The sequence below is a fragment of the Myotis lucifugus genome, unplaced genomic scaffold, assembly GCF_000147115.1.
Source record: "Myotis lucifugus unplaced genomic scaffold, Myoluc2.0 scaffold_129, whole genome shotgun sequence".
NCBI lineage: Eukaryota > Metazoa > Chordata > Mammalia > Chiroptera > Vespertilionidae > Myotis > Myotis lucifugus.
This window is the reverse complement of record NW_005871177.1, coordinates 1,882,046-1,905,166: the sequence shown is the minus strand read 5'-3', so window position 1 is coordinate 1,905,166 and position 23,121 is coordinate 1,882,046. Positions and strand designations below refer to the sequence as shown.

Genomic DNA, 23,121 nt, shown 5'->3' with positions numbered 1-23,121 from the left:
CCATAAGATTTTCTTATATATTTACTACGGTTACTGAAGACCAGAGGATCAATAAGAGTGTGGTTGACAGACCTTTTAATTTTCTTTTGACTGTGGAAAAAAATCAATTGAGGTCAATGAATAAACAGCAGCTTATTTTTTCCTTTTCATAAGATGTATTATTGATCTGACATTGACAAGAGTGCATTATTCAGTTAATCAACACATAACATATATGTTTTATTTTATATCTATATTATGGCCAGCCAGTATAAGGAAGAAAGAGGAAGGAAGATAATTGAGAGGGAAGAGAGGGGAAAGAGAAAGAGACATTAGTAGGAGGAAGGGGAGCTAGGGAAATATATACACACTAGAGGCCGGGTGCATGGATTCGTGCATTGGTGGGGTCCCTCAGCCTGGCCTGTGCCCTCTCACAATCCAGGATCCCTTGGGGAATACTGGACTGCTGGTTTTGGCCTGCAGGGATCAGGCCAAAACTGGCAGTCTGATATCCCCTGAGGGATGTAGTAGTGCGTGAAGCAGCAGGCGACCGGGGAGGAGCCCGAGCCGGGGCTGGGCTCAATCCTGCTCAATCCGCCCCGCTGCTCCTGCTGCCGCCACCTGATAGCACTGCCACAGAGGCAGGAGAGGCGGAGAGGCTTGCACCTCACCAGCTATGAGCCAGGAGTCACCTATCAGTCAGGTGAGTGGCGCTCCCACTGTGGGAACGCACTGACCACCAGGGGGCAGCTCCTGCATTGAGCATCTTCCCCTTGGTGGTCAACGTGTGTCATAGCGACCAGTCAAATGGTGGACCAGTCGCTTAGGGTTTTATATACATAGATGGACTGTATCTCCTCCACCCCCAATGCACACACAAAGATGGGTGGGCGAGTCCTGAGCAAAGAGAATAATAGTAGTTCAGGGTATTATTCTCATCTCATAATTTTTAGAAAATTATAACTAAAGCTTCTTTTAATTTTCATAGCTATATATGAAATTGGGGATTTTCTTAGAGTCATAGACTTATGATTGTTGTTATTGTTGTCATTATATCTAGAAAGGAACTAGAAAGGTCATCTCAACTAGAGATACAATCAGCTAGCAACAAAACTAGTATGACAATACAGATTTTCTAATGAATAATTTTATGTGTAACATTATACATGCAATATATTTAATACAATATAATATATGTGTATATATTAACTTATCTGAAATTTGGATCAAATTAAATTTAAAAACTGATATTGTGTATGGACTGGGGATTCCACATTTATGATTTTTGAGGTTTTTCTATTTTATTGAAAATGTAGTAATACATAAGAAATGTCTTAGGAAAATAAGAAACTCCTTCAACAGCATTTGTGGATGTCCTTTTGCCTGTAGGTGATAATTAAGTAATTATGGCTGTAAAAAGAAAATTATATAAGCACTCGATAATCTATCTTTGTAATATTACCTCAAATTTCCACAGATAGTTATTTCTTCTTTTGGCAAAATTCTTTCCCTTTTCTTACTTCATTTGGTTTTCATAACCTCTGTGTTACATATGTAGAGTAGGTGTCTTTGTGCCAGTTTTTGCACTGTATAAATAAGCATAGAGAAGTCAATCTAATGAAGATGTGGCTGTGAGCTCTTCCCAGAGGCAGGCATAGAACAAGAACCAAGGCATCCTCTATTCTGGTTGCTCTTCAGAGGGAAGATTTACAATGTCTGGAATGGTGTAAAGCTTTCTCCTCTTATTTTATTTATTTTAAGCTTGTGTTTCTTGTCTGTTAGAAATATCTTTACTCTTTATAATTTCAAACTCCAATTCTTGTCCTATGTTCTTTAAACAATAAATTCTCATACTCATCCGTGTGTGTGTGTGTGTGTGTGTGTGCATCCCACGCGCACGTGTGCACGTGCTTGCCTGGTATCTTAAATCTTTTCTTCTTTATTCTTGGGCCCAATTCTTAATTTATTGAATTTCATTAGGTCTTATTAGGATCCTCTAGGTTCAAGAGGCTCTCCTGTGGGAAAACAGTAATCCAAGTGGCTTGCCATATTGCTTTAAAAATTTGACGTTGGCCCTAGCTGGTTTGGCTCAGTGGATAGAGCATCAGCCTGCAGACTGAAGCATCCCAGGTTCGATTCCGGTGAAGGGCACATGCCTGGGTTGTGGGCTCAGTCCCCAGTGGGAGGACATGCAGGAGGCAGCCAATCAATGATTTCTCTCATCATTGATGTTTCTCTCTCTCCCTCTCCTTTCCTCTCTGAAATCAATTAAAAAATATAAAAATATTTGACTCTGGATACGATAGACACATATTTTTTTTTAGAGAAAGCAAATAATGTTTCATTTACTGGTATCCTTATTACCTAGATCTAATGCTACCTTATAGATGTGGGATTTAGTGCTGCTTCTTTACCACTAAAGTTTCCTCTTTCAAGGCACTTATTACTGCAGGTGTTGGAGCTAGAAAACAAGATACTCAGGTTTTGTTTACCGGAGCATCCGCTGGTTATGAGGTTTCTAAAACATCTCTTACAGTTTGCTTACTTGAATTTTGGTTTTGTGATTTTGGCAGGTAAGTTCTCAATATCACCTGGATGTGAAGATGGGCATAGAACTACAGTGAAAATTGAATACTGAGAAATTTTAGTATCATTTGCTAGAAATCAAGTAATATTACTTGATTTTACCTGATTTGCCTTTTTTTTTCTCCCCAGGCATTTGGATTCAATCCTAAAACTGACAACTATGTTGAAAAGGCTGTTGCTGTATTTGGTGGCTTTTATTTACTTTTCTTTTTTGAAAGGATGCTTAAGATGTTATTAAAGACATATGGTCAGGTAAATGGACTTTATTTAAAACTTTTGCTATTATACCTGCCAAAGCTAATTTATAAAGGCGAATAAAGGAAGAAATTTTATTCCTAGAATTTTATGAACTGTTCATGTATTAGATTTGTGAATGTGAGGACAAAGAAAAGAGTCAATATATTGATAAGTATAAGAGACACACTTGGTTTATATTGTAGAATTTGAAGTTAGTACTAATAATTTAATGTTGAATAACAGATGTATTCTATTCATATTCAACAGAATAAGAAGGCATATATGCTCTAACATGAGAAAACAGACACAACAGACTCTAATAAATGAGGATATTTTTAAAGGTAGAGAAATCTTAAAAATCTAAAAAGGTTAGGGTACACACAGAATAGACATAACAATGCTCTTTTGTGGATAAAAAGCACTGACCTCTATTTTCTTGTTTATATGAGCCATCTTTTTTCTTCTTATAACCCCTTTTTACTTTTTTAATTTTTCCATGTAGAATGATCATGCCCACTTTAGAAATGATGACTTTGGCCCTTCTCCAGAAAAAACTCCTCAACCTAAAACATTACCTGCCATCAATGGCGTGACATGCTATGCCAACCCAGCTGTCACAGAGCCTAATGGACACATCCATTTTGATAATGTCAGTGTGGTATCTCTACAGGTATGGGAATTCCATTTTCTCTTTACTCACTGATCCTTTACACTATGTGATGATTGTTGTGAATACAACCGTGTCAGTATTTTGTACGTTTAAATGGGTCAGATTTACTCCTGTATATGTGGGATAATTAAAGGTAAGTCTGCATTATCTTCCCCTTTCCCTCCCTATGTTTACTCGAAGCAAGTGAGTTAAGCAAGACACGGAGGCTTCACTATTCTCTAAGATTGTTTAACTATGTAAAAATCACTTTGACTTATACAATAATATGTAGCAACATGAATCAAAGCATTTCTCTTATTTTGCAATTCTTTCCGTATTTGAAATCAAGTAATACCTTTGAGTGATTTTGAAACTGTAAGAAGAAAGAAGATGTGTAAGCTATTAAAATTATTTTCAGTAATTAAATCGACTTAGAATTTGTATTCCCATCTTCTAAATAATGTCAATAGGTGTTATTGCTTGAACAAATATTATATGCCAGGTTACATGCTAGGCACTTAAATATTTTATCTCATTTACTTCCTATAATACCTATTCAAAATAGGGTTTGTTTTCTTTATATTAGGAATATTTCAGTTTCAAGTGATGGGAATCAAATCCTAATTATGTATGCCAAAAGGAGAATTTATTGGAAAGATAGCGGGATGTCTAATGGAATAGCCCAACTATAGGAAAAGCAAGAGCCTAGGGACCATGAGAACTATCATGACCCCCTCTTCTTCTCCTCTTTGCATGCTCTTCTTCACTATGTACCAACTCCCAAATAAGTGTGAAGCGCAGACACTAGCAACTCCTGAGATTTATGTCTTACAGTTTCAGCCACAAAAGGAAATTGACCTGACTCTTTCAGTCTTAAATACAGAATTCCTGGCAAGGGTCTTCTTGATTCAGTTGCATTAGATGTCTACTACTAGACTCATCCACGTGCTTAGAGGGTTGGGCCCCGTATATGGCCCCCAGGGAATATGGATGCTGTAGAGGAGTGAGTATTGAAAAGGACGCTGGGGTGATAGTGTCATTGGTACCCACAACAATTCTCATTTGACAGACTAAGAAAGTGAAGCTCTAGATGTTAAATAACCTCTCCAGGGTCATTCAGCTCATAAATGACAGATTCACAAGCTACAAAGTTAAAAGCAATACAAAAGATCACAATTTAAAAAGTAAAATCAAAAGAAAGCCAGCCAAGGGAGAAAAAGTTAGAAAAAAGATATCTGAAAAGGTCATTATGGAAAATGACCTGAATTTCCTTCTGGAAAGACAACATGGTTAGTCATGTACTTCTCCAACTGCTTAAGGAAAATCTCAAGTGCATTAGAAGAGGCAGTTTGTGAGAGAAAATAATTTCATGCAATGTAATGAAGGATGCTTTTAGCCAAGATTTTGCAAAGAATATGGAAATGTTCAAATAGATGATTTCTTATAATAATTACAACTAACATTTATTAAGTGCTCAAGGACCACACCTAAATTTTAGGTGAATGATATCATTTTTTCTCACAATAGCCAAGGAGACAAGTAGTGTTATAATTAGGAGACTATGGCTTAGAGAGTTTAAATAACAAATGCAAGAACACACAGATCCTAAATGGCCAAGCTTGGATTAGGACTGAGGTCCTCTGATGTTGAAGGCTGTACTCTTACATACCATGCCGAATTGTATTCTTCATGTCACTGCTCTACTGGAACCAAGATAACATTGACTCTTAACTTCATAAATATTAATTTTTTGTAGGGGAAAGAAAATAATTTGGCCCCAGAGAATTGCTGTCTGAGGCCAAATCTTTAAAAAAAAAAATCTCCTCCCCCCCCCCCCCCCGCTCCAATTTTATTTTGTATTGGTTTCAGGTCTACTGCTTATGGTTAGACCATCATATACTTTATATAGTGTTCCCTTGATATTTCCAGTATGATTTTAGTTTTAAGTTTTAGGGCTCCTGGTTTATAATTCACTATGGTCAGAAGACATGTTTGCAGCAAATGTGACAAAGTTGGGGTCCTAGACATGATCCTGTTTTACATAATTTAGGAATGTCAATCAAAAGGCCACTCTTACTCTACTTCTGTTTGTAGTGCTAGTTTACAGGCTTTCATTCATTGATTCAGTAAACATTTATTGATATCTCCTCACTATCCTAGGCATTGGGGATTCAGAAGTGAACAAATTCTTGTGTAGCTTATAGTTTACTTAGCTGAAAAAAAAACAGTATAGAAAAGTGCAAAACAAGAATATATCAGTTAGCAATAAATACTTGGATGAAAATAAAACTTGATGATGTGGGAGTGACATGTGGGAGCTTGTTTGATTGCCTGATCAAGAAAGGTCTCTTGAGTCCAGCCAATGTGGCTCAGTGCTAGAGTGCCGTCCTATGAACCCAGCAATCAGTTCTATTTCAATCAGGGCATGTGCCCTGGTTGCAGGTTAGATTCCCAGTGCAGGGTATGCAGGAGGCAACAAATCAATGATTCTCTCTCCTTTTTGATGTTTCTCCCTCCCCCTTCCTCTCTGAAATAAATAAAAACATATTAAAAAAGGAAGAAAGGTCCCTTAAGAGGTCAGTGGAAAACTGGATAATGAAAAAGAGCCAGCCATGTAAATATCTGGGAAAAGAATGTTCTAAAAGTTTTGAGAATAATCAAGCAGGTCACATATGAGGGATCTGGAAGCTAAATTGTACTTCCTGACATCAATGCGAGAGGCCAGTGACACAATTTCTTTAATATTCTGAATAGAAACAACTACACACTAGAGGCTCGGTGCATGGATTCTTGGAATTGTATACATAGGTAAACTACCAATCTAGTGAGAGGGTGGAATGAAACTTGGGTTCTGGGAATATACTTCCGGGAATAAGAAGTCAAACTGAAGGCAGAGAAGGTGGGTACCAGAATGACGACCATGTACCAGGCCCTGAGATGAGCCATATAAGCAGTCCTGACACTAATTTCCTATGGGGATTATCTTCCAGCCATTTTGGTTGAAGATATAGTCTTAAATGAAGAGAAATTTAAACAAATTGAGCAAAATACAATTATTTTCAGTTTTCTCATTATATTGCATTAAAAGATTCAAAGAAATAGAAATTAAGGAATACCACAAGGGTCTAAATATAACTTTAAGAGACAGTAAGTATTGTGCTATAAGTGATTTTAATAAAACAATTAAAATATTTTTTAATATTTTAGATTATATAATTTAACCCAGGTGACCCCATTACAATGATCAAACATGGGATGTAAAATTTATGGATCATTTCTGAGTCCACGTATTTCCTTAATATTTTCGTTGATGATTCCTTGTAGCTATGGCTTCCACACAAGGACATTTTTTCCAAATTGCAAAGAGTAAGAACCTATCTAAGAGTGAGTTATGAAAAGTCATTTAATTTGACATTACTATCAATAGAACACAAATTGTGTGACAATCTAGGTGATATCAGCATGATTCATGATTTTGCTAGAGCGTAGGAAGAAGAACGAATTGTTACAGAATAATTAAAATGCATATCTTAGGGATGTCTCTATTGATATTCATCCAAACAATTCTGGTCCATCCCAGAATACTCAGATGTGCAATAATATTGACGTTTAGTTGCCTGTGGAATTTTGTTTATATCTGGTCATATAACAATTATAGCTTTACACAAAGTTTTAAGAATTATATTGCCATAGGAGCATATTTATCACACTAGGAGGGTAGAAGATATTTTACTTAACAGTTTGTTAGCTTGATTGTAATGTCCAAATATTTATACCAATGATGTGAAGCTTCCTTAGTACCTTGCTCCGGGCCCAGTGCATGTGAGGCACTGCAGTCCCTGTGGGATATGGTGCACACACAGGAACATGTGCATTTTCAGGAAAAGTGGGGGTACTAGGGGCATCATAAGAAGGCAGCTATGAGGGAAGAAGGGAGCACAGGATTCCATTGCACCAGTTCCTCAGTTATTGCCATGAGGCAATGTTTCACATCTCGCCTTGCGACACACGCTGCTTTGTTCTTTTCTCTCTAGTTACTGTGCAGTCTTGTGGAGAAGTCATTTCAGTATCTGTGCAGCCAGGTGTGTTTTTCCCGGAATCTACAGCTTTGGAAGGACTGTGTTTACTAGTTGTTTAAAAAAATATTGTTTTCAATTGCAGTTGACATTCAATATTATTTTATATTAGTTTCAGGTGTTCAGCATGGTGGTTAGGCAGTTATATACTTTATAAAGTCCCTTGATATTTTAAGTACCCACCTGGCACCAAACACAGTTATTACAATATTAATAACTATATTTCCTATGCTGTACTTTACAACCCTGTGACTATTTTGTAATTACCAATCGGTACTTTTTAATCCCTTCTCCTTTTTCACCAAGCTCCCCAACCGTATCTATGAGTCTGTTTCTATTTTGTTTGTTCATTAGTTCTTTATATTCCACATATAAATATTTATTAATTGTGGATTCCTTAGGAAAGCTAGGTATTTTGGAAAGTGTTAGCTCCTCAAGGCCACTAGAGGGCCCATCTAGCGCATTTCTCCTAGACTGTAATCAGTTTCATTTTCTAAATGAAAACCTCTTGTGCTTTCATTTATGAATAGATGCTAATAAATATAAAGTGACATGAACCACCTATGTTCCCTTATAGAAGAAAATTAATATCATCCATTTTTAGAAATTGACTATTGTAAATTTTATGTTTGAAATCGTGGTGCAATGAAGAGGACTTGAGCTGCAAAGTAAGGTGATGTCCGGGAGACACACTGTCAATACCGGCAGGAAGTGATACTCTACAAACATAAAGATAACCTATTTGATGTTCTTGGGTCTCGATGAGAGTCTAACAGATTTTAAAAACACTCAGTTCATTCATCAAATATTTACTGAGTACCTAATGTGTACTTGGTGCTGTTCTAAGAACTGGGAATGCATTAATGGGACAGAAAGAATTTCCATAATATAACTGAAATATTATATAATATTATACTGAAAAGTGGAAAGCACTTTTGTTAAAGTATCAGATACAAAAACTGATCAGACACCTTGTGTATATGTGTGAGGCTTGCCTATGAGTCTTCTTTCCTGGGTGGTTGGTTTTCTTCTCTTCTTGCCTGGAGATGGGAAGGGCTATGGATGTTCAGGACTGCCCACGTGGGGATAGAGTGGGGGAGGAGAAGGGGTCCGGAAGGCAGTGAATATCTGACGTAGGTACTTTACTTCACTCCAGGCTTCAAGTGTGCTTTCTGTTCTTGAATTTACCCAAAGGATAAATCTCTAGTTATTTGGGGATGGTTGCCTTGCTGCATTGGCTTGGGAGCAGGATCTGGGGTTCTAATTGCTTCCTAAATAAACTTACAACTAATTCCCTTATTTTTAGTTTCACTCTTTACCTACCATGTTCAGAGGTACTTGGCACCTTCAGTCCCTCAATGTGTCTGAGGTTCTGGGCCTGGCTTCACTTTGTTTTTTGTTGAGTTTTCTCCTCTGTGAAATCAGTTAGAACTCACCCACCTCTTTTTAGCTACCAAAATAAATATCTCAGTGCTATCATGTCACCTTTCATTCTTTCTGTCCCTGTGACCTTATGGCTGTCTTATTCTTTTATTTCAAGGAGTCTCAGTTTGCCATATTTCACCAAAAACCTATTTTCTATTTTAAATCACATAGATTTTTGTTGTTGTTGTTAATCCTCACCTGAGAATATTTTTCCATTGATTTTTTAGAGAGAGTGGAGGCGGGAGAGAGAGAGAGAGAGAGAGAGATAGAGATAGAGATAGAAATAGAGATAGAGAGAGAGAGAGAGAGAGAGAGAAAGAGAGAGAGAGAGAGAGAAGTATTGATATGAGAGAGGCCAGGGATCGAGCCTGCTACTGAGCATGCTCTTGATAGGAATTGAACTCAGGACCCTTTAGTCCACGGGCCGACGCTTTATACACTGAGCCCAACTGGCTAGGGCCACATAGATTGTTAACGTCAAAAGATTTAAAAACAGAAATCAGTTACTTTTCTGTATATGCTTATATTAACAATTAGTTAAAATTGAAAACTATATAGGTAATAAAATTATGTAAGAAGTGGTTTTCATTGCCTGGTGCTTACAGAAAAGCTGGTTTAAGTAGAGGTGGATGATGTCCCTAGACAATCAGGAGGAGGAATTCTGGGTGCGCTTGGTTAGTGGTGAAATTTGCTCTCACCAGATCCATCTCTGTGCCTCGTTGCCCGCGCCAGGCCATTTTATCTGGCGATAGTCTTTGTGTTGTGAAAGTCATAAAAATTGGTGCCTGAATCCACTTGAATTGGCCCGCACTTCACTGATATTAACAGCGCTTTTATTCATCATTAGTGACTACCTTTTCATCTTTTCAAGGATAATTTTTCTAAAAAACATTTTTTCATGACTCCCTAAAATTCTCACTTCTACCTTTTCTTCCTCTAGTGGAGAGACTGAGACCAGTATTTGGACTTTGCATGTCATCTCATCTGTTACTTCCTGATGTCGCCTGTTCTGTTCTCTACCTTCCCTTTTGTGTCAGAACTTGCGTCCTTCCTCTTTTTAAGGCCAGTTCTCCCCGATGTGCTCATCTTCCTGTTTTCATTTACCTTTCCCGAATCTCTCCTTCTCCCCATGTCTACAAACATGCTCTCGACTTTTCCACCTTACTTTGTTTTTTTCCTTGACTCTGCTCCTGTCCAAGATTTCTCACACTTCCTACTTCCTTACGCTGGTCACTGTTCAACTTCTTGAAAGACCAGCTAATCCTGAAATGACTATGTGTCAGACATTGTCTTCGTTGCTTTACATACATTAACTCATTGACGCCTAACTAACAACCCTCCGAGGTAAGTACAACTATTACCTCCATCTTAAAGACATGGGAACGGATGTATAGAGAAGTTACTTAACTGCGCCGGGGTCACACAGGCACCGAGTTAAGATTTAAACCCGGTCATCCTGGTTCCAAGGTCCATGTGGTTAACCATTACCCTGCAGTGCACTGCCTGCTATTTCCACCTGCTGACCAGTCTTTAGGCGCCCCCTCCTCTTCTTCATCATATCCTCAAATATTGAATTGTGTACATTTTTTAAAAATCTACCTATTTTCTAAAATTTCTCTTTTGAATAATACCAGTGATTTTTCTAGGCAGCATGCTATAATCTTAACACTCATTGTCTCCCCCCCCCCCCCCCCCGAGGCATTCCTGTAGATACTGGAGTGTCTATTATTGATGAAATACTATTGAATATACAGGCAGATTTTTCACTGAAAGCCATTCCCTACCTTTTGGAATTGCTCATTAGTTAGTCGTTTTCTATGATGGAGTACTATCCTTCTGCTGGTATTTTAACTTTTGAAACCCCCCCCCCCCCCCCCCCTTTCTCTCTCTCTCTCTCTCTCTCTCTCTCTCTCTCTCTCTCTCTCTCCCTCTCTCTCTCATTTTTTTCAGACCCAGTAGGTTTAGAGGAGAAAGCAAGGGGTTCACATTTTGCATTTTAGCAATAAAGCGTTTGTTGTGTGACTTGTGGAAAATTAACATCTGTGCATCTGTGTTTGCTCATCTGTTAAATGATAAGGAAACATCTTTAAATTAATGATTTTTTTGCGTGAAAATTAAATAATTTATTATGGGTCAACTTTGTAACAATGTGTCTGACACATGGTATGCGTATGATAACTATACATTTCCCTTCTTCTGTTCACCAACTTTTTTCTTCTATTTTCTTACTTTTTAATCGTAGTAATCCATCAAATCCCGTCACTTTAACTTTCATTACTCCGGGAATAACTTCAAAATCTAGATACTTAATTACTTACAGATCATCATTTAGAAGAGGACTTTTTGTACTAAATCATAAAGGCTTTTGACTCTATTTGTATTTTTCTTCTGGAACAGAGAAACACAATGAGAGGATAAAGTATACACAATTCCATGCATTCTCATCTCTGTTATTTATCTTTTTTTACAATTTGAGTACTTTTCCTAGGTTTGATGTTTAAAACTTGAAGGCCGTTTGGTAATAAAGATAACCTTCTGAATGTAAATGCTTGCAGGCCTGCCATTGACCTCTGTCACACAGTCTAAGATAACTTGAAACATTTACTCCCACTTAATGGAATAAAACTTTAAAGTCCAATTTAACCTGCCACTCGAATGATATCATCAGCTTTTGCCCCACAGATTCTCTATCAGAGTTGTTCAGCTATGCACTCCGTCACACTCTGATATATTCGGTGCATTTGAAAGGGCATTAAAATAATGACACTTTCATTATGTATGAAAGTTATTTGATTGTCATATTATTGAAATAATCGGAGTGCATAAAATCTCTTAACATTGAATTAAGGGTTGTAGTTCGTGCTGTTAATTTTTAAATCTGGATATAAAAATTTTATATAGACTAATTACAAAGATGAAAAATTTAGTGATACAAGGGTAAAAATCGTAATTTTTTAAAAGATGAGACAGAGCACTAGTGAATAAAATCACATTGCTAGAGATAGTATTGCGATCTAAATTAAATTAGAACTCAAACAGAAAGGTTTGAAGTAGTCAGAGCAACTGGCCAAAAAGGGAAATCAGTCATTAAGAACTACTTTTGTTTTCTCAGATAGAACCATGTCCCAGGCATGTAAATTTGGCAAAAGTATTGTTGATACGCTATGTGAGGAGGGACTTAGGGCCATCTGTTGTAACTCCTTTAATTAGCCAATCACTGGGCCAGCTAGGACATTCCTGATCTCACACAGGCAGATTGATTGCATCACCATTGACAAGGAAATTTTATAAAGAAAAATGTTTTTACTACCAACTACTAGGCCAGCTGGGAGAATAAAATAAGATAATGTATATAAAATTGCTTTGAAAGGTACCCAAATCTGTACTATTTAATCTATTAAGGGCTTCTTAAGGGTCATTCAGGGACTGCTATCGTATCTAAATGAAAAGGGAACATTTTAGTTAATTGTCTGGTAAACATTTAAATGGTTAGTATTTTTGTGGAGTTTCTCATTTCAATTTGTTGATATGTGCTTTCAGGTTCATGCAAACATAATTAAAATGTTATTGAATTTGACTTCTGGCAGTAACTTCTAGACTTTTAGGGATTTCTTTTCCCTCTGTATATAGTCCTCTCCCCCAATCTAATTTCTGTTGAATAAAGGAATATTTTGAAGTAAAACTGAAAAAAAAGAAAAGGTGTTCAAAGACAAGACTTTCCAAGAGACATCCTTTCAACGCCCTAGACATTGGAGAGAAATCTTGACTAATTCCTAGTCCTACACATTGCTTGCCAAAAAACCTTTAAAAATCTACTCAGATTCCTACCCACAGTGGACAGAAACCTTTTGTGAATTATCAGGATAAGATACCAAAACCTTCTTGGTTTATAACTTGATTTGAGTACTAGTATTTCTATTTCATTTTAGTCATTCATTCATTCATTCATTCATTAATTTCTGGCCATTAGCAATTTCTGTAATTTTATTATCCTTTTAACACTTTAAGTATTCATTTTTATTTTCATTTTTTGTGTTATGTTGTCTTTATTTATTTCATTTTATTTTTTCCTGATACAACACTTACTTTGAAATTTATTTTTATTTCCATCACCATTTATCGCCTCTATGCCCTCTTCCACCTTTCTCCTGTCCCCGCAATCACCACACATTCATTTTAACTGTGTGATTTTACTACTACTTGTTTTTCCATTTTCTCTGATAATGATAATTTCTGTCTTTCCAGCTTTTTGCTGTAGTAATGCTGCTATGTACCATTCTTACCCACATCTCATTGTGTCTATGTATGAGAGTTTGTCTAGGGCTGAGGTGGGTGATGAAGGCATTTCGAGTAAAACAATTTTTGTGTGTGAGAATTTCCTGTACATTGTAGTCTGTTAAGCATTTCTGGTTCCCAGGGTACTATTTGTCAGTAGCAGCACTACAGTCATTAATGACAACCAAAAAATAGCCCCATTACCTTCACATTTCTAAAAGCCCTAGGGTGGCATTTAGGTAGTTTCAGATTCAGAACCATCGATCTTTTCTCAACTGGGTTGCTGTGAGACAAGTAAGCCCCATAGACAACAATTTGTGACTATTTTCTCTTTCCTTGTAAGGATGGCACAAAATGCATAGTGCATTCTACATGCACAAAAGATAAATTAATTTACTACGTATCATGGATACCTTAAGGCATTAAACTTAATTGTCCTGCAGAATTTCTGTGAGAAAGGTGGGGCTACAGAGCTAGGCCTGTAAGAAATGAGTCAGAGTCTGCACATATGTGATTTTACTGAATAGCAACAAATTGTTCTCCACCTGCTCTGTTTAGTCACACTTTCATCAACAGCAGAAGAGAATTCACATTTTCTCCACATCTTGGATAATACTTGAAAATTTCAGACTTTCAAAAATTTGTTGCCAATTTAATGAGTTTGAAATGGTATCTTTTTGTGATTTGTCTTTGCATATGTCTGATTACTAGCAAACTTGAACATCTCTTTATGTGCTTAATGGTCAAAAGTTCACTTTTGTGTTTCCTGTTCACCTATTTCACATATTTTTAGTTGTTTGTCTTTTTTTACTTGATTTGTGTTAAAGAAGCATTATTCTGACACGCGTTAAAATGGTAAGGAAGACTTTCACCAAGACTGAAACAATATGGGTTGACTCTATAGAAGACAGAGATTGGACTCCATCAGAATACAGCAGTGACTGTTGAGGATTTATAGCTCATAGGCGAGTGAGGAGGTCAGTGAATAGAAAATTACTAAGCGGAGACATCAAGGGCAGAGAGGACTCTTGCTAAGTCAACTTAATAGGATTATTGCTGCAGGCAGGCTAGGATGGTCAGATATCAAGGATAAGGAGATTCTTGCTGAGTTGCCTTAGCAGGATTCTTGCTATAACTGGACTCTGCAAAGATGGACAGAGAAGCCCACGCCTGAGACCTAGTGGAGAAGAGGGCTCAGAGGAGCCTGACTGAAGTTCAGTCAAGGAGAGTCTTAGTCATTGGTTGAGTTTTTCATATATTCTAGATCCTAATCTTTACTTATTAAATTGGTTAAAAGGTGTTCTTGGAGTCTGTGACTTCTCTTTTCACATAGTTTATAATATATATATTTTAAAAGTTTTAATTTTGACATAGGCAGCATATCAGTACTTTTCTTCTCTACTCTCTGAGAGTTGTTTAAAAAATATTTCCTTTGCCAAAGTAAAGATAATATTCTTCCATTAAAAAATTTAAAGTTTAATTTCCCAAGTGGAATTTTATTTTGTACTAGGGGCCTGGTGCACAAATTTGTGCATGGGTGGGGTCCCTCGGGGTGGCCTGCGGAGATCGGGCCCCAGCTCACGCCCCCAGCCTTGCAGCCCCAGCTCCTGTCCCCAGCCTTGCAGCCCCACAGCCCCACAGCCCTGCAGCCCTGCCTGGCACCCCGCCTTGGCCTGGCGCTGCCCCCTCACCTGCTCCACCATCCTGCCACGGTCCTGCTCTTGTGGGGCCCATTGGGGCCGGTAGCGCCTCCACTGCCACCCGCTGCCAGCACCGTATCGCTGACCAATGCCTGCCATGTTCTGCTCCGCCCCCTGGTGATCAGTGCACGTCATAGTGAGCAGTCAAACTCCCGGTCGAACTCTTGGTGGAACGACCACCTGAGTGGACAATTTGCATATTAGGCTTTTATTATATAGGATACAATATGAGAAAAAGATCCAGGTTTTTTTTTCTGTATAGATAAGCAGTTATCCTAGTTTCTTTCATTAGATAGGCCATATACCAAGTTTTTATATATCAATGTGTCTACATTAGGACTTTAAAAAATATATTTTTATTGATTTCAGAGAGGGAGAGGTAGAGAGAGAGATAGAAACATCAATGATGACAGAGAATCATTGGTTGGCTGCCTCCTGCGTGCCCCCTACTGGGAATTGAGCCACAACCGAGGCATGTTCCCTTGACCAGAATCAAATCCAGGGCCCTTCAGTTTGCAGGCTGATGCTCTATACACTGAGCCAAACTGGCTAGGGCTGCATGAGGGCTTTTTATGCTCTTCTTGCCCTATACCACAAACATTCTTGTTCTAAAGAACACTGCCTTCATTATCCTTTTAGTTAGCCTTGAGCTCCTAAGACGAGTTTCCTAACTTTTTTCTTAATTGAAAAATTGTCTTTGTTTTTTCATATCTGTTTAATTTTGGGGACTTTATTGAAATTATATTGAACTTACAGATCAATTGAGAGACAACTGGCATGTTTACAATATTTTAGATTTTCTTTGTTTTGTAATTTTCCATGTAAATTGTTCTGTTGAATTTATTCCTAATTACTTTGTAGCTTTGCAGGTATTCTAAATGATATATTTTTTTCCTATTACAGTTTCTAATTAGTTATTACTGATATGTAGGAGTACACACATTTTAGTATAATGATTTTGTATCCTGTGGTATTGCCAAACTTTCCTACTATTTCTTGTGTTCTATTTGCTATTTGGATTTTCTATATAGACACCAAAGGACAAATAAACACATTTCTTCTCCTTCTCCAATTGCTATAACTCTTATTTTTCCTGTCTCATTAAATTGACAAGGACTCATGAGATAATGCTGAGTAGAAGTAGTGATAGCTGCCAATGTGTCTTATTTCTGACTTTGATGGGAATGCTTCTAAGTTCAGTAGGTTGCTTGCTTCAATTGTCTTCCTTAAAAAAATAATACCCTTAATTAGATTAAGAAAGTTCCATCATTATTCAGAATTTACTAAGTGTTTTTCTCAGTTTTAAATTTTATTGGAAATTTGTTCTATACTATTACCAAGTATGGATAATCTATACAGAGTTAATTTGTCTACTTTTAGAATTGGGAGTCTTAGAGCAGGGTGAAAGGTGAAATAAATAAGTACATTTTCTCACCAAAAATCGCATCATTTCTGAACGACAGTGTTATTTATTAGGTGTGCTAATTGGTTAGTAACATGAAAACTAGAGCAACTTTGCTTTGTCAAAAGAACTTGAGTCATAGGTCTTAGTTTAAATTCTGACTCTGACAACTAATCAGGTGACTTCACTTTCCTAAAACTAATTTTTTTTTTGTATTTGTAAATTGGCAAAAATGTATAGCAGTCAGGATTATTACTAAGATTAAATAAAATCTTTCAAAAGTAATGAACAGGCATAGGTATGCAGTAAATAGTAAATTAAATCTTATTCCTACTGCCACCACACTACTGAGCATCACCATGGTACTGAGAAGCAGTGGGGATCAAGTGAGAGTAACAGTGGCCAACACTGTGTTTGGACACAAAGCCACAAGTTCCTTATTTCAATGGCAGCACATTGAGGAGCTCATGCAAGAGTGGGAGGCTAATACCACGCTATGGGATTATATGTCAGGTTTATAAGCACATGCCAACTAGAAGGAGGGAAGCATTTTATGCAGTGGGTTTTCTATGAAGATATGGTGGGGAATATTTTGAAGATTCAAAAATAGATGGATCACACAGACAATAGTGCAGTGAAGGCCTGGGGAGGGGGCGGAAATAGGGTGAAGGAGTCAATGGGGGGAAAAGGGGGCATCTGTAATACTTTAAACAATAATGATATATTAAAAAATAGATGGATTACTTCAGCGTAGTAGCAATTTACAGTCAAGAGTTATATTGATGAAAGTTTCCAGACTAAATGAGAACAGGGCTTTCATGGCAGCCTGCAGAGAACAAAACCAAAGAGCAAGTTTGAATACAGGATATGAAGGCAGTTGGATTGAATTTTTATATTGTTTTGCTTTCCCTTCAGAACAAATTTCCCAGTGTCAGGGTTCATTAGAAGAGATTTTTGGAGACCAAGTCCCATGCAAAGCCATCTTCAGGAGCATTAGAGAGGAAAAGTCGAAGAAAATGACCAGGGAACGGGGTGGGATGGGGTGGTGCCATGTTTCGAGCTGTGAATAGAAGACACCCGAGGAGCCCAGTATAGAGAGGACTCTCCTTGATTGGATGTCTTTGTTCGCATTGCCCCCCACAGAGGAATGAATGAGAATGATAGATCAGCTTATTAGAAAGGCAGATTTCTCAGCGCTAAGCCCAGGTCTGTACTTTCACGGTGGAAAGGTTGACATTAGCAGCCTGGATCCCATGGAGTTGAGCACTGCTCTGCACAGATGTGAGGCACAGAGAGCAATGCTCCACTGGGCAGAGTCCCACACTACTGCAGGGAGAACACCCTGCCTGCAACCTGGGAGGGTTCAGGGAGCCAGGCGGTCACATATGGAAGGAGCCGGCTCCTGTGTACAAAGTTCCAGAAACATAATTTCATGCTACACCTCCGGGAAGGCTGTCTATGCACAGATTTTCTTTTCTCTGGTCTCTGAACCATACTCAGTGCCAGGCACAGGAACCCATTAATATGCATGTCAGATTTCTATTACCTGTCACTTCTGAATAATTAAGAGCAATGATAGTCATGGTGGTAGTTGGTGGTGTGATGGTGATGGTACCTGTCATGTGCAGGGAATATACTCAGTCCTTTTCAATATTATTCGTGTTCAACCTTGATTGTAGGTGTGATTATCTCCATTTCACAGATGAGAAAAGTGAGAGGTTAGGATTTATTTAAACTTAGATCAATCCACTCAAAGTTTTTTTTTATTTTTAATAAAGCTAAGTTGCTTCCTGATTTGTATGCTTCTCATCAATTCATATGGCAACTTTGAATGAAATCCAAATATAAATAGATTTTTTTGTGAGAAAAAAATTCTTACCTACTTGACAGGCATCTACCAAGTACTTGGTATTCCTTAAGGGCACTTACAGAAAGGTAAAAGTAGTATATATAGTTCGTGTGAAGAAGACCTATAGTAGAGGTAGGCACAGTTGCTGGGTTGAGAAAGATGTGGCACACTCTAGGGTTGGAAGAGATGTAGGTGAAATGGACATGGATGCTCTCCTGGGAAGATGACACCTGTACCCATCGTGAAGGATTGCTGGGTAAGCAGGACTGTATGAATGGTGAGTAGGTGCAGAGGATATTGCCGATTATTATTTTTAAACATTGGGCCTTTTCTAATATTGAAAAATTTGGGGACGTTTCCCTGTAGAGCACTGGTTCTTCAACACTCCGCTTAGGAAGTTGTTTGATGACGCTCATTGGCTTTGGCAACAGAATATACAGACCCACCATTTTTGCCTACAATTTAAAGGGATTCATGAACCCACTGAAGCACCTCTACAGTCTCCCAGCTAATGCTCTCTGACGTAGAGAGCATCCTGAAGAAAGAAAATAAATGCCCAGGTGTAAGAGTAGAGAGCACTGCAATAGGTGACTTACCACCATTATTATGTGTAATCCCTGCAACAGCCCGTGGCGTAGGCATTAAATCTATTTACAGACGAGTAAATTAAGACTCCATTAAGTTGAGCAACGCACTCAAGTTCACACAGATAATAAATGGCAAAGCTATGATGAGATCCCTTCTGGGGTCTTGAGTTCCAAGCCCATGTTCCTTCCTGTACATAACACTTGCTCCCTAATGGGAACATTGCTCTAATCAGTTCTGATTTCTAACAATTGCATTACAGATGAATTTTTGAGATATCATTTGTACTGAGTTGAGGATTGCCTACATAATGAGACCTTGTTAATTTTGACTCTACTAATCAGTCATAACTGATAAATTACAATTTTTTATATTTTGCTTAGAGGCCATAGAGTATCTTGGCAGCATCTATAAAATTTGCTTTTGAAGCAAATTGTTGTAAGAGATGCCTAAAGTTTTAAAGTCTTCTAAAGAAACACCAAGTTGCTATTAGATAATTGATATGCTGCATTCATCGTACCTATGGAATGTGGCAGGTTTTCTTAAGGACCTTTACCATACCCCGAGCTGGCTGCGGGAGCTCTTTGTTAGTGGGAGTTCTGAAAAGCAATAACAGTGTATTTATCTAAACATGTTCTATGCTAAATTGCTTTCACTAATCAAGCAGGACTTATCTCTATTTAGAAGAATTAGTGAGATTTTACTCAATTAGGTTTGATGTCAAGTTAATTTCCCCCCATTAATATAATGAAGAATTTCTGTGTTGCTCTGTCGTGCTTGCTGATTGATGGGGAAGAGAAGGATAATGAATGCCTACATATTTTTCTTTGATAAATGAGGAAAAATTTATGAGGTTCAAGAAAATTATTCAGGGCATCAGAAAGAGTTGTTTAACTCTATTGTGTAGAAAGCCCAGTTGCAAATCAGCATAAGCAATAGTGAAGTTTAAATACATTTTCTATTGTTGATGTGTCTTTAAGACCAGTTTTTGCAAAGTTTCCCCCTTACGGTTGCTTTGTAAAGGATGTCTATGTCATAAAGATTGAACTTGCCAAAATAAGCCTTTTTATTTTGATTTCTGTCATTTGCTCATTTCAAAGTATTTATATGGTGCTATATTTTTTTACATGCTACATTTTGCAGTTTTGGGATACTGGATCAAGACCTGGTGAGTAACTTTTACTCAGCGTATTGCATGATGGAACATTGGCCAAAGGATGAAGTGTTTTATTATAGTAAATGAATCGTATGTCCCCAAGAGAAGCCCCGGAGGAGGCAGAATTTATAATTTATTCCATTATTCTGTGTTCTATTTATTCTATAAATTTCAAACTAAGAAAGATCACAAAGCTAAAGCATCTGGCAAATGAAGTGTGGTCTTGCCAAAATGTTTTTTTGAGTTTCACATTACTGTACTATGTAGTAGAGTTTCAACTGATTCACACACACACACACACACACACACACACAAACCTATAGCTATTCAACGGTCTCTATATTCATGTCTATTCAGTTTTATGTCTGAGGCAAATGTCCAGATAAAAAATATCACTTTTATAGTTATTAACACTTTACTGATAATCTTAGTGAATAAAAAAAGTAGTTGAAGGTGTTTGAAGGCCAAATTAAGTGCTCACCCTTAATAAATGTACCATCAGGTTAGAGTCAGGTCATTGGGTGGTGAAATTGGATTTTACTATATGCCTCCTCGCTAGATAGGGGATTTCAGACCCTTTCTGAGGATCTCAACTTAATTAAGTTGATGACACCTCATTTATTTTAATTAACTGGTGAATTTTTCCTGTCTTAACTTTGTTCACCATGTTAATCAGTGGCCCAATTTATTCAAATGTATTGTAAGTTTTGAATTCTTACCAGAAAAGAGAGAGCCTAATGTGTGAGCCCAATTATTTTTAAAGTGGTGGGATATTATTATTGTACTTTTTCCTCTGTTATCAGCTATCAGAGCATTAAAAGTAAAAAAAAGAACAAATTTCATTTTATGGAATTTCTATTTAGTAATATCAAGTTGCTTAATGAACATGAATTTATTAAACCTTTATAGCAATGCAGTAAAGGTGGATTAAAGTAAAAAAAATTCAGTAGCTGAGAAGGCACCAATAAAGATTCAATAAACCATGCAGATCTCGGGTCTGATGCTTTCTAATTCGCCTGCTTTTATTACTAGGTTATGAAATACATATTGGAAAAACGGAAGTGAGAGAGCATTGTTTTCTAGGCTGCAAAACAAGCACCCAAATCTAGAGGTTGTTCTACATTTGGAAAGTAAAATTGCAAAAATTCTTTCCTGGGGAGGCACCACTTTTGCAGAAATACTTTACATTATCTTTGGGGTTTTTTGTAGCTTTTGTGACTTTGACCAACATTTCAAAGTCATGCAACTTTTATAGTAAAACAGTAATGGCAATCTTAAATCGAGCCTTCATTTGTGGTAACATTTCACGTTCTGAATGACATCCTGGTCTATAGGTCCGATCAGGGAAGCTATATTAAAGGGCAGGAGGATGGTAGGCAGTTATTCATCCTGTCATTCATTCACTTGTCATGTATCCTGTTCTATACCCTGGAGATATGGTGGCAAATTAGACAGAAGATGTTTCTGCTCTCTGGAACTTTTTTTCATTCCAGTGGGACACACAGTTCAACATTATAGGGTTACACATGGCTGTGCAGGGAATGAAAATGTGATGTGATGATGTCTGGGTGGCTCCGTTAGTTTGGGTGGTCAGGGACACATCTAAGCTAAAATCTGAACTGCAAGAAGCAGCTATCCATGCAAAGAGCAGGGAGAAGAAGGTCACCGCGGAGGAAAGAGCCGGTGCAGAGTCTCGAGGGAGAGAAAGCATCCGGTGGGTTTTAGAGTAGAAGAAGGTCAGCATAGGCTGGGCATAATGGATGCTGGTATAAAGTGACATTGGAGAAAATTGTAGATAGAACTCTTTCTTCAAAGGTAGTGTTGCTCTGTTCTAACATTTAAATAGTATCGATAATCTCAAGGAAGTCTCTGGTTCTAAGGTTACATTTTCTTCAATGTAACAAACTCAGGAAGGGACAGTTAAGAAAGCAACTTCATTTTCCTATCCATACTGTGGTCTGTAAACAACAGGTTATATGGAATAGATCTGAAAGCCCCAAAATGGTGTTTTTTCCCTCCTCAATAGTTGGAGGTATTAATTTATTTTTTAATTTAATTTATTGGGGGTGACATTGGTTAATAAAGTTATATAGGTTTCAGGTGTACGATTCTATAATACATCATCTGTATATTGAATTATGTGTTCACCACCCTGAGTCAACTCTCCTTCCATCACCATTTATGCCCCCCCCCGCCCCCCTTACCATCTTCTACCTCTCCCCACCTCCTTTTCCCTCTGGTAATCACCATACTGTTGTCTGTGTCTATGAGTTTGTATGTGTGCGGTTTTATTTATTTTTTTCTTAAGCCTTTCAGCGTTTTCACCGAGCCCCTAACCCACTCCCCTCTGAGAGCTGTCAGTTTGTTTTCTGCCTTTATGAGTCTGTTTCTGTTTTGCTTGTTAGTTCATGTTGTTCATTAGTTTTCACATAAGTGAAATCATATGGTACTTGTCTCTCTCTGACGGGCTTATTTCATTTGGCATCATACTCTCCAGGTCCCCATGCTGTCACCAAGGGTAAGATTTCCTGCTTTTGGCAAATCTCAGAATATCAACTTAGCATATTCTACTCAAAACGGGGGTGCTTCAATCACTGGCGCCTTCCCAGGATGGAGGCTGGAAACAGCAATAAAATAATCCATTATTATAGCAATAAACGTCTGAACTCAGAATTTCTTACCTAAAACACTCAGTTCTTTTGTGCAGTCTCTCTGCTTTTTATTGTTGCACATTGTCCGGGTTCAAGTTCTGGCTTTCCCATTTCTAGCTGTGGTTTTGGTCAAGTCCTTACCCCTGTGTCCTCATTACTTCATCTGTGATTCTGACATTGGAAGTACTCATCTCATGGCATTTAGGAGAATACTTTGCAAACAGTAAGCACTCACATTGCCTTTGTTGCTTCTATTCTTATGTTTATGCCCTCTTCCCCCAACAATCTTCTGAAAAATGTGTCAACCTCATAAAGTTAGATGCAAGATGGCTGCTGACAAAAATCTTCTCTGGGGTGGATGCATCCTGAGGTCTGTTGACTAACATGCTATTTTGGCATTCCATTTTTCCATTCAGTTCAACAAAAAAAGCTCCTCATCTCATTACTCATTATACATTTTCTTTTAATTGAACCACCTACTAATGTTAAGCTCTGGGCTGAAATTAAAAAAAAAATTTCTTGTGTTCCAGGAACTTTTGATTTGGCTCCAC

The 23,121-nt window shown here is 37.7% G+C and overlaps 1 protein-coding gene across 1 annotated transcript in view; it reads left to right on the top strand.

The window, feature by feature from the left end:
• SLC39A8 (solute carrier family 39 member 8) overlaps positions 1 to 23,121 on the top strand; it is a 71,468-nt gene that overhangs the window by 32,738 nt on the left and 15,609 nt on the right. The window contains 2 exon segments of the mRNA XM_023758411.1: positions 2,695 to 2,817; positions 3,305 to 3,472. Coding sequence (XP_023614179.1) covers positions 2,695 to 2,817; positions 3,305 to 3,472 — 291 coding nt within the window.